Source organism: Biomphalaria glabrata, chromosome 6, assembly GCF_947242115.1.
Source record: "Biomphalaria glabrata chromosome 6, xgBioGlab47.1, whole genome shotgun sequence".
Taxonomy (NCBI): Eukaryota; Metazoa; Mollusca; class Gastropoda; family Planorbidae; genus Biomphalaria; species Biomphalaria glabrata.
The window spans coordinates 30449465-30462828 of NC_074716.1; the positions used below are offsets into that span (position 1 = coordinate 30449465).

The 13364-nt window shown below is 35.9% G+C and overlaps 1 protein-coding gene across 2 annotated transcripts in view; it reads right to left on the reverse strand.

The window, feature by feature from the left end:
- The window catches only part of LOC106077013 (metabotropic glutamate receptor 1-like), a 163023-nt gene that overhangs the window by 11819 nt on the left and 137840 nt on the right, over positions 1 to 13364 (reverse strand). For both annotated transcript variants that reach the window (XM_056032201.1, XM_056032202.1), the window contains exons 12-14: positions 12161 to 12361; positions 6379 to 6561; positions 4613 to 4731 (exon numbers count right to left, since the gene is read on the reverse strand). In XM_056032201.1, coding sequence (XP_055888176.1) covers positions 4613 to 4731; positions 6379 to 6561; positions 12161 to 12361 — 503 coding nt within the window. The remainder of the gene's footprint in view (positions 1 to 4612; positions 4732 to 6378; positions 6562 to 12160; positions 12362 to 13364) is intronic.

The window sequence follows — 13364 nt, forward strand, 5'->3', positions numbered from 1 at the left end:
AAAAACACTATTGTTTAACTTATTGCTCCATTAAACTGACGAGCTTCACGAAGGGCAAGCTCCCAGGAGGTGATCCCTCCCATCTAATGTTTAAAAAGCCATTTTAATAGTGTGCCTCCCCGTCCTTCTCTTGGGTGAGGTCCCGGGCTGAAACAAAAGAAAACCTAATTTGATGCTTTCATTACAGCGGCTTTAGTGTTTTACGTTCCCGGCCGTGTCACTCCGTGTCAGGATAACAAGGTTTGCGGGCCCATTACTGTAGCCCAGGGCCCTTCACGATAGCACATTATCGGAGATTCAGGTCATCTGTGGTCAGCTCTCCGCCTCTCTCTCTCTCTCTCCCCGATCTAGCTATCTTATTATCCCACCTTTAGAGCCAGGCAATATTAAAACAAAATAAAAACTTTGAAAAGCTAGATGAAAAACAACAACACTAACATTGAGTGCAGTGTCAGCAAGAGAAGATTATCTCATGGAGTTGCATTATTTTCTCACACAGTTGCATTAGTTTACGCTTCGAACTTAGCGAAGTGGGCGACTGCTGTCAATCAAAACAAGAACGGAGCGGTACAAAAACTCGTTCGTACCTCACTCGGTCAGACTCTATCACCGCCACTCATTGATCAGGGAACATGAAATGCACCAAGATACCTGTGTGTAGTCGCTGAATGAACTCTTTATGTTGTCTGTTGTATTTATGTGTATTTTTCTGTTGTGTTGTCTTTATATGAGAAAATAGTCCTTGTAATCACAACAAATTTCCGTAAGGATCAATAAACAGTCTTAGTCTTAGTCTTAGTAATATTTAAATCCTTAATTATATAAAGAAGGACTTTTTCATATAATCTACACATCGGGTTATACAAATATTTAGAGGCTGAAAATTATATAGGAATTCATTTTTCCAACTTTAAAAAATATTTTTAGAAAAAATTAAATAAATGTAAATAAAGATAGATAGATAGATAGATAGATAGATAGATAGATAGATAGATAGATAGATAGATAGATAGATAGAAGGATGGATGGATGGATGGATATAGACATATAGATAGATAGATAGATAGATAGATAGATAGATAGATAGATAGATAGATAGATAGATAGATAGATAGATAGATAGATAGAAGGATGGATGGATGGATGGATATAGACAGATAGATACATAGAAAGATAGATAGATAGATAGATAGATAGATAGATAGATAGATAGATAGATAGATAGATAGATAGATAGATAGATAGAAGGATGGATGGATGGATGGATATAGACATATAGATAGATAGAAAGATTGATAGATAGATAGATAGATAGATAGATAGATAGATAGATAGATAAATAGATAGTTAGATAGACAGACAGACAGACAGACACATTAAACACATTTATTTCTTGTTCACGCCTTAACTTTATATACTAAAGCATAAAACGATTAAAAAATAAAATTCCTGGACAGTTTTCCCGGTGGATACAATCATTCAGTAAATGACAACTTCTTTTTTTTTTTCTCCTTTCAGGCTGGTCCTACTAGTCCGTGACACTGTCAGTTTCTAAGTCCTTGTCAATTTTCATTAGCGGCACTGAAATGTCCACATTAGCGATGTGGCAGATCTATTTGCCTCTGACACCAGAGACAAGAGAACTAAGTCACTGACAGACTATGCCGACCAGTCCTCGAGACATTTCGTTTGCTCCTCTCCCGCATTGAGTGTTTTGTCATTGTCACGTCTGAGTGAAAGCGTTCAAGTTCGAATGAAGGAAACTCACGCTCATTGCATCAGAGTTGAATTCGAGTGTGATTGAATTATCGAGAAATGGTTGCATCACAATCGATTGCATTATAAGTGATTTAGTACGCTTCAAGCACGTTAACATTAATCAGATGTCAGTATATTACTGAAAAGTTGACGACACATTTGTGAAAAATTTATCAAAATTAGTGATGTCATACCTTTCTGAAGAGACCTATGATATTTTTATGTGACACAAACCACATCCCCGCTATAATTTCAATGGAATAGATTCTTCCGCGCTGTGTAAAGAAGTTTCTAGTGGTCAAACAACATTGCGTTGGGAGTAGTAGATCTCTCATTTTATTTTTTAGTTTATATATTCACGATGCTTCACAGTCTAGAGAAATCGACAACCGTCCTGCTAAAACCAACACCGCTTTGATAGCCCCCAACTGAGAGTATAGGTCTCTTTGCTTACCATCCAAAAATCAATGTTAATAAAGCAGTGGCACTCACCACACTTTTGTACGGCTCTGGGACCTCGGTGCTCTAGAGGAACGCTTCGATCAAAAGTGCTTTCGCTCTATAACGGGCTTACGCCTTCAAGACTATCTAACAACAAGATTACAAAGAGAGTTTGTGCTATCACAAACTCAGAGCAGGCCCCCGTAGGAGTCGGATACCTGTCGGATCCGCCTATTCGCAAGGAATATTCAAGACGTGATTTAATTTGGATGGTCAAAAGAAATAATGTTTCAAAGATTCATTTGCCGTTGTAAAAATTGTGCAGTTTGCGCGCTGGACTGTCGTTCGGATTTATCGATGGTCTCTGGTTCAAACCCTGCCAGCTCCCACCCCCCGTCGTCCTGCGGGAGGTTTGGACTAGGAAGTAAACTAATTTTAACTCTGAAGGAACATCCGAAACATGTAAAACAAACAAACAAACAACCCGTGACAGTCGAGATAATCAGTTCAGCACGCTAACCGCACGACCAGGCAATGTTCTTAACTTATAACAAACTGGTTACAAACAAATAGCCTACTTATTGATTAATACACATCACGGAATGGCATCTACCGGATTCTTCAAGTAGGCAACTTTTTGCTGCTGAGCTGTCAGCTCTTTTGCAGACTGTGCCAAGGAAAAATAGTGTGCTGTTTTCTTCAGTTGTTCAGCACTGCCGTACAGGGTGTTGGTTATGTTGGGCTGGAGTGGTAGTAAGGTCTGCCTAAGGTGGATTAGGAAGGGACATTCAAAAGGATATGGTTTACGGTTTCATAAGAATGGGCGCAGTGTCTACAAAGGGGAGTTGTGTGGGATTTATTTTATTGAGATGGTAATTTAACAGAGGTGTGTGTCCTGTCCTTAGTTGGAAGATTGTAGATTGCTCTTTGTGGGAGAGGAAATCATCTACCGGATATGTACAATATGTCAGACAAGCGATTTTGGATAGTCTTTCAGCATTGATTTGTAATTAAAAAAAAAAAGAACAGATATTTCGTGCTTGTACTTCGATGTCTCAGCACAGTTATCAACAGAGCTTTTGGCATTTTCATTTAAACGCAATAGATTGTTCCTGATGTTTGTATATATAGTGAGAGAAAAAGAGAATTCTAGATAAATCTAATACCGTTAATTAAATTTTTGGAATGGTCTCGTATGAAAATTAGATGTATCATATTCTTGTGGAGAGATTTTTATACCATATTTTGGTGTTAGGAAGTTGTTTCCTTTAAAATCGGAACATAATATTAACGATAATTAGATTTTAAAACGTTTAGCTAGAAAATGAACTGTAATGTACGACAGAAGTGCGATTTTACATAAATAGTTAGAATGTTTTTCATAAAAATCCGGAACAATCGATATTTGTAAATGAGAAGAAGATTTTTTGTTTTATTTATTAGAAGAGGGATTTCAAACAGTCATTTGTGTTAGTAGATTTTTTATATAAACTTCGGAACAATTTTGGCGACGATTTGTAAGAAAATTTAAGTAATGTGGGCTGATTTCTTTTTCAAAATCAAATCCGGAACATTCTTTACAGATAAAAAACAAGAAAATTTAATGTAAAATAAGTCTAAAAAGTGTTTTTCAATAATCGTTTCTAGTAAATTACTTTCTTATTTTAAAATCCTAAACAACCTATTGACGATATTTTTGAAAAAAAAAAAGTCATTTGACATAAATTTGTTTTAAGTTGAAAATACGGAACAACTGGATATCGATAATTAAACTATAGTGATGTATTGTCCAAGAATATAAGGGTAATGTAAGTTAATGTTGCTATTCCAAATAATTGTTTGACATATTTTTTATAAAACAATAATTCGGAACAACTTCATAGTTCTTCATATATACATGTTGCAACTGGCTGTGTGTGACATCTGCAGTGACAATATTTACATGTTGCAACTGGCTGTGTGTGACATCTGCAGTGACAATATTTACATGTTGCAACTGGCTGTGTGTGACATCTGCAGTGACAATATTTACATGTTGCAACTGGCTGTGTGTGACATCTGCAGTGACAATATTTACATGTTGCAACTGGCTGTGTGTGACATCTGCAGTGACAATATTTACATGTTGCAACTGGATGTGTGTGACATCTGCAGTGACAATATTTACATGTTGCAACTGGATTTGTGTGATCGTGTGAAATTATGAACTCACCTTTAATCTTGGAAATCGCGAGTCAATGACTTATATTCATACGAAAACTAGAGAAATATATGTTTGCATGTAAAGTCTGCAGGCCAGAATTTCTCCAATTGACATATGCCCAATTTAAAACTGATGTTAGATAATTATTTATAGCTACAAATATATGACATGTTAAGTCAACAATAATAAAGTCCATTTAACTTAACTTACTTGATATCAATACTGTCGCCGGAAGCCATAGACTTGGATCCGATGTGGCACCTGACATCCCTGGACGTGGTGAACGCCCCTCTTGTATTTTTTTCTGGCACCCATATGATGACATACACCTGTGAATATGTTTATCATATTTTATATTGTCTATATGTATTGCGTTGGAGTTCGTTGATTTGCAAAAAAGCATCACAAAACATACAGTAGTTAGTAATGACCAACAGAAGATCAGCATCTGTATTTCAACACTGTTTAATGACTATAAAGGATCAAGTCTGAGTCAAGCCCGGAACTAGTTGTTGCTAGTGTGAAGGCTGGCCAGTGACTGTTAATTTATCTATATTCCTATCGTGCCCTGGGTGTGGCAAAATATGTAGGTCACAGCTGGGGCTGCGCAGCACTGGGAAATACTGAATTCCTCATTAATCTTTGGACTCGAAGACAAGCCTTATTATTATTATTATTCCTATCGTAGCGCCACTCTAAATACGTCATATTTTATGCTCTAAGTCCGTCCTTTTCCTGCGTCTGCCAACTCTAGGGCGTAGGCATTTTTCATCGCATTCATCGTATTATGAAACACGTTACCAAATAATATTTTAATTTATAAACTATCTCCTTCCCAAAGCTACTATCATAGCCCGCCCCCTTTTTTTTCTGTAACACGGACATTGCTCAACCTTTCTTAATTCTCGTTTTTTCCCATCTTTTCAGACAACTTTTAATCGCCCAGAGGCTCCCTAACAGTTGAACAAATAGATCGTCATTTCCCAACTAAACTTCTGTCTGTTGTTTGTCTTTTACGTTCATCTGTTGACATCTAGTCGAATTAATCGTTATTGCCAGGTACAGCACGTTGTATATCCATTGTACTTTTCTTCAACAGTCAACATTTAGGCTAATGGAAGTCCTAAGTAAAGCTAGGCAGTAATGGAAGTCCTAAGTAAAGCTAGGCAGTAATGGAAGTCCTAAGTAAAACTAGGCAGTAATGGAAGTCCTAAGGAAGGCTAGGCGGTAATGGAAGTAATAAGTAAAGCTAGGCAGTAATGGAAGTCCTAAGGAAGGCTAGGCTGTAATGGAAGTAATAAGTAAAGCTAGGCAGTAATGGAAGTCCTAGGTAAAGCTAGGCAGTAATGGAAGTCCTAGGTAAAGCTAGGCAGTAATGGAAGTCCTAAGTAAAGCTAGGCAGTAATGGAAGTCCTAAGTAAAGCTAGGCAGTAATGGAAGTCCTAAGTAAAGATAGGCAGTAATAGAAGTCCTAGGTAAAGCTAGGCAGTAATGGAAGTCCTAAGTAAAGCTAGGCAGTAATGGAAGTCCTAAGTAAAGCTAGGCAGTAATGGAAGTCCTAGGTAAAGCTAGGCAGTAATGAAAGTCCTAAGTAAAGCTAGGCAGTAATGGAAGTCCTAAGTAAAGCTAGGCAGTAATGGAAGTCCTAAGTAAAGCTAGGCAGTAATGGAAGTCCTAAGTAAAGCTAGGCAGTAATAGAAGTCCTAGGTAAAGCTAGGCAGTAATGGAAGTCCTAAGTAAAGCTAGGCAGTAATGGAAGTCCTAAGTAAAGCTAGGCAGTAATGGAAGTCCTAAGTAAAACTAGGCAGTAATGAAAGTCCTAAGTAAAGCTAGGCAGTAATGGAAGTCCTAAGTAAAGCTAGGCAGTAATGGAAGTCCTAAGTAAAGCTAGGCAGTAATGGAAGTCCTAAGTAAAGCTAGGCAGTAATGGAAGTCCTAAGTAAGGCTAGGCAGTAATGGGTTTGAGTAAACATTACCTTGGGAACAAATAACAATAGAAGAGCGATGATGGCGCTAAGAGACATGGAGAGGCTCAACGTAATCTCTTTGTTCTCCCCAGCAAAGTAAATGGGGAAAAAACCCAGCCAAATGATACAGGTGGAGTACATGGAGAATCCGATGAACTTGGCCTCGTTAAAGTTCTCAGGCAAATTGCGAGTCTGAAATAAAAAAGCAAAATATAAAAGGTTCTTTTTTAAAAAAAAAGCTTATTTAAAGGGAAAGAACTCTGTCCTTAAACCTATATCTACCAATAATGTACAAGTTATTTTCCTTTTTCCTTAACAGAACAGTTAATAATATTAATTAATTGACTAATTATTTATTTTTGTTTATTGATTTACGTTTTGCTAGTTACAATAAGTAATAGTTTTAAGTATCAACTTGATCGGAGAGTGTGTAAGGGAGAAGTAGCGCTAACAATTATTTAAAGGGACTAAACCCAACAAATTTAGCCATGTCTGTGAATACTGAAGTACGAGTTTCCCTTGTTGCTATTAAACTAAACAATGAATTACCAGAAATTAATTGTTTAAATGGTTACTTTTTTTATTGATTCATTTTTGTCAATGACAATGAATAATTTTGCGAAATTTCAGCTTGATCCGAGAATCGGTGTGGGAGAAAAAACGTGTGCACACTTTTTACTTTTTACAGACAGACTGAGTTGACATGAGCTTTGTAAAAAAACTAATATAGAAATAAGAGAGAAAACTGAATTCATTCCACTTGAGATGTCTCCGTAGGATCTTGAATGTCACATGGAAAGAAAAAGTGTGCAATACTGAGATCCTTGCGCGATCAGGCATTCCCAGCATCTTTACAGCCCTCAGACAACGCCGTTTGCGCTGACTTGGACATGTTCGCCGGATGGAGGACAAGCGCATCCCGAAAGACATCGCGACTGTCAAAAGAAAAACTGGTCGCCCCCACCTCCTTTACATAGATGTAATAAAACGGGACCTCAAATCAGTGAACATCAATACTGACCATTGGGAAGACATAGCTCTAGACCGCACCAGATGGGGAGAGACAGTGACCAAGAAAGCTATGGACAGTGAAAGTATATGGGTCTCAGCTTAGGAAGAAAAACGTAGAATCCGAAAAATGACCAGCGAAGCAAAGGCCACATTAACCTGCGCTATTTGTGGACTGGAGTGTCTCTCCAAAATAGGGCTCCACAGCCACATGAGGAGGTGTGCTCTGAGATGAACCATAGTCGTTCTACGACTGAAGGAGGTCAATATATATATATATTTTGAATCACTCATAACTGCTCACAATTGCGTGTGTTAGTTACTCTCCTAGTCTGACAACTTTTATACGTCTGCTAGCATGCATGTTGGAGGCACGGTAGCTGAGAGGTAAGGCGCTTGGCTTCCGAACCGAGGGTCCCGGGTTCGAATCCTGGTGAAGACTCGGTTTTAATTTCGGGATCTTTGGGCGCCTCTGAGTCCACCCAGCTCTAATGGGTACCTGACATTAGATGGGGAAAAGTAAAGGCGGTTGGTCGTTGTGCTGGCCACATGACACCCTCGTTTACCGTGGGCCACAGAAACAGATGATCATCTGCCCCAGGTCTGAAGTGGGAACTTTACTTTTTTTTTTTATCTCGCATGTTGAGTCCATTCTCGCGTTGCGGGAAGGCACAGTTTAATCGCTGCCCTATCTCTCATTATAGCAAGACTTATCACCCTTTAACTTATTGCATTGTACAAAACAAATTGGGTTAGACTAATTCATAAACTAATTGCTTAGGACAGAGGGCCTATCATTATACAAGTGTAACTTTAGGTTTATTAATGAAATAGGATGGGAAATTATTTTTTTCTAAAATTGAGGATGCAAGTATTTCAATATATCCCCAAAACGATTCTTTGATTACAGTATTCTCTTGGTGAAAGCAATATCTCCATACCTAAAGACTTTCAACATTTGTTCTGCATAGGAGATAACGGGAACCGAATCAAATAAAAGTTACAATATCCATTCGTTTGATGTGACCAATGTAACAATTTAAAAGTCCTCCTCTCAGACCTTGCGGTCTATGGGGCAGATGATCATCTGTTTCTGTGGCCTACTGTTAAGTGCTAGGGTTAGGGTCGAGCGTGATCTCGAGCTCAGCTTCAATAGACCAATTTTTTAACTAGTTTGGATTAATGGAAAGGTTAATGTCTAATTGCGGCCGATGTCTATGTCAATATACATAATGTAGCAATTATTAGTAAGGTGAAATCTAATCAGACTAATCATACAGCGTAATTTTATTATTTTTTCTAGTTAAATCATTTTTATTATAGTTTTTTTTTTGGGTGACACTCTAGTCACTTGCAAAAAAATTTATTTAGATTATAATATGTATATTTTGTAATAAACATACAATCAAAATTTACAGTCTACTCATACTATTAATTCATGTAATTTGACAAGTGAATATTTACAGTAATATAATAATAAAAATAAAAAAAAGTATAGTGCACTTTCACGTTGTTTACAAATTGTTATTATTATTATTATTATTATTATTATTTTTATTATTATTAAAAATTCTTAACACAATAGAATTAAATAGAACGCTGGACAGACTATTTTGTTTAATTTTTCTATTTGATTAATAAATTAATTTATTATAGAGTTTAATAAAATAGTCTTACTGATTAACTTATAATTTTGTTTAAAAATGATCAAACTGCATACTTTTAGGTTTATCAAATCATACTATACTCTATACTAATTTAAAATGATGTGCACATCTTAAAGAAATGTACAATCAATAATACAGTATTCTTGAGTCTATCAGATTGGGGAAAGCGCTGAGCCTAAGTCAAAGTAGACCCGAAAGACATCAGAAGCAGGAAGTCAGTAACGCAACACTAAGAAACATAATTAATAACTGCAAAACACTGTTCTTATGTTTAGTAAAAAAACGAGAACTCTATAGATCAACAGGATTGTTCCATGTCTATGAGCTATTTTTTTTTTCAGTTACGGGGTTAAGGTCTTAAAAATTATAATAATGACAATGTCTTTCTATGATAAGATGTAGATCTAGATCTAGTACTAGCCTAATTCTAATAATAGTATAGTAGATTTACTAAATAATCATATCAATTAGTAAATTATTGTAATATACTTCTTATTACTTAAAGATGTCTAGATCTAGACTATTTCCATATTCAAATAACGATGAAATCAATCACCAATGATGTCCTTAACGATTCTGAGATATTTATTGAGAGTTTGTTTTTTCTCCGCGTAATAACAATAAACATTCGTAACAATTAACTTGTCAAATACAAGCATTAATCAACGACAAACCCCAATGAAATATTTTCCTCTGAATCAATGTATTTCAACTCAATCACCCCTAGCTGTATTCACCTTCAAAAATCAAACCTAGCTGTATTTACCTTCAACAATCACCCCTAGCTGTATTCACCTTCAACAATCACCCCTAGCTGTATTCACCTTCAACAATCACCCCTAGCTGTATTCACCTTCAACAATCACCCCTAGCTTTATTCACCTTCAGCAATCACCCCTAGCTGTATTCACCTTCAACAATCATTTATAGCAGAAAAATATGTTACCTAACCAGTTCAAGAACTCTGGAATTGTATTAAAAGCAATTTTACATAACAGAAAGTTTAATACCAGCTAAACTATTAAAAACAAAATCTGGTTTACTAAAAAGTAATCTTTTAATTAAACAATCAGCAGTCTAATTTGCCATCACCTAGAAAATTTTAAAAGCATCATATATCACTCGAACACAGCTACCATCTCTTGAAGAGCTTTTTCATGAAAGATGCCTTTCCAAAACACTCACGATTCTTAAAGACAACCTACACCCATTAAACCACTGTTACATAAGATCTGAACGAAGTGGTCGTCTCCTTTCCATTAGGACTAAAACAGAAATATTTAAAAACGCTTTTATCCCACTTTAGGTCAGAGTGTTACAAGAATATCTGTCATCATCGAGAAGTACATAGAAGTCAAACTCATAAAGCGCTGGTTGTCAATGTGTATGTGTTTCGTGTGTGAATGTTGTTCGTATTTTTCATGTATATTGTTATTGTACAGTAGTTACGCTGATATTGTCAATTGTAGTCAAACTGAATTTCCATTTGATTGGATCTATAAAAATTATCTTATTTTATCTTATCTTATCTTTATCTTAAGGCAGAATGAGTCCATAAACTGTCTCTTCATGTTAAACGATTTACTCCTAACTTGATCATAAACGGGCGGTTTTATGTCTAATCTCTAGTTTGCAGATGTTATATAGACCTCGGAGACCTCACTGTAGAAAATGCTGTAATATAAAAGCAAAATACTAGCTTGCGGAGATAGTATGAGATGATGCATATACAGTTGAATGGCCAAACATTAGAAGTTGACACATTTAAATATCTAGGGTCTTCCTCTTCTTCTTCTAGCCTGCTTTTTGCTACTGAGCCTTAGGCTGCTTTGCAGAGATTCCTAGGGTCAAACATAACAAGAGATTGAGGATGAATAACATTAATAAAACCATTTTTTGCTTAGCATCCACTGTGTTGAGCTAACTGTGCAAAAATCTTCAAAATGAACATCAGCTTCTAGATAAAATAAAAATTGTATTTTTCGTTAGAGGTCTCTGGACTCCTATAGGGTTGTGAAAGTTGGACACTGAACACTGAGGCTGAAAGAAAAATTCAAGCCTTTGAGAGTAATTGCCACGCAAAATTGTTGAGTATCAGATACCAGAAAAATAAAACAAATGAGTTTTTACTTTTCAAGTCAATAATCTGGCAAGAAAAAAAAAAGAGAAATACTTTAATACATCGAAGGGACGAAAGGTCCGTGCTGGTTTGGTCATTTTGCAACTCACTGTTAAAAGTCATCCTTCAGAGTTCAGTGAAGGGAGAAAGAAGACCGGGAAAAGGTTTTCGAAGAAAAACGCGACTGGACAACGTGAAAGAATGGACCAGCCTGTCTCTTGATATTTTTCTAAGAGCTGCTGACCGGAAAAAAGTGAAGGGATTTGGTTACACGAACTCTCATAGCATCCACTGGAACGAATAGATCAACAATGTAATTTCTAAGTACAACAATACAAAGCTATAATTGCATAATATAAAGAATAATAAAGAAAAAAAATGTAACGTTAGCGGAATCAAATTAGAGCATGACATGTCTTACCATCCTTAAAGTTGTAATTCTCAAGAGCAGTAATAAAAAAAAAACTAAAAACACTAGAAAACTGCAGATTTTATTTGCGGTTCATCAGTTCGACAGACTAAAAGCAGACACTTGAAATAATGTTATAGTATGAAAAGTTATCATTAGACAGCACCGTATTGGATGAAAGACTTACAATCTGTTAACGTCTAGTCCAGTGTTTCCCAAACTTTTTCTTAAACGGAATACTTCGCACATTCTGAGTATTTAGCGGAACACTTTACTTATTTTTGTTAGAGATTATTTCACGTGGTGGTCTACCAATTAATTATTCTAGTAGTTCGTGGACACACCTATTCAGGCCTCGAGGAACACAAGGGTTCCGCGGAACACAGTTTGGGAAACACTGCTCTAGCCACGTGTGACTATTCGTTTGTTATAAGCCTAACGGTTCTATTTTTAGCCTGTTCTATTTTTTTTTATGTTTTCTAAGGATGTAAAGAGTCTCCTCAATCGCTCACTTATTTAAGATGGTCTGGGACACCAAAACACGTTTTATAAAGTACATATTAAACCAGACCAAACCCTGTCACTCACCTTCACTGCGTAGATCGTGCAGAAAATAATGAGCACCAAGACGAACCCTAGAGGTACCACAATCCCCAGATCAGAGGTGTTGCAGACCAGGCGAGCTTTGGTCAGTGATAGGTAATCGATTTTTATGTCAGCCGGCTGTAGAACCAACATGGCTGTGATCACTGTACACTCGATGCCAATAATGATACCAGTAATGACCACCTACAAAGAAAAAAACAATTTGAAATGTACTTTTAGAGGTAAATACTTCTGGATATTTTTGTGGAATGCTTTGAACAGAAAAAAAAATCGTTTTAAAGTTTAGGTTATAAAACATTTTGAAAACTTGCTTTAAAACAAAAACTATAATAAGGGCAATGTGTTTCCATTGTTTGGTTGCTATTAAGACAAATTGTTTATATTTATGTTCAAAATCTTTATTGGAAAAGTCAAATAATAAATGAACAGCTAGAAAAAGAAAAACAAACAAATATACTTTAATCCAACGAAATGAGAAACGTAAAGTACATCACAAGACTTTTACTCAGTAGTTTAGTCAAATTAGGTGAGCATGAAACCTTTTCAATGACAGAGTCTATGTGACGCGGGGTAGAGTGAGAAAGACAGAGAGAGAGAGGGGGGGGAGAAAAACCAACACAAATAGAGCCTTTTTTTTTAAAGTTTTAGTCAGTTGGATACAGATGCAACAAACATGGACAGACAACCTGCAAAGAATTATTCCAATAGGCTACATGTACACAGAACAGGAGAGATAAAGATAAACAATCAACTAAATACACTAAATATTCTTTTTCGTTTGTGATTGAAAGAAAACGGCTAGTGTGCGGAATCGAACCCCTTATATTAGCGTTATTAATGTAACGCTCTATCAACTTTTTAGACTAAAGTGAGCACAATTTAGATTGAAATAAAGGATTTAATTTCTAATTACACAATCCTATAATTATAATACCATACTCGTAATTGTAACCACCTTTCATATTTTAACCACTTTTTAACTTAATTAACAAATAGTTGTCAATACACTACTGATGACTTTGTCATATTTTTTTAAGCCAAATTTAAATTTCTGTCTTATTTTTCTTTTTTTTTTTTTTTGAAGAATTATAGAGGTCAAACTGGAAATTTCCCCGTGTCGCCAACGAGCTAGTAATTCTTTTCTTAGCGATATATTTATTTATTTATTTAGCTAAATTTATAGGAA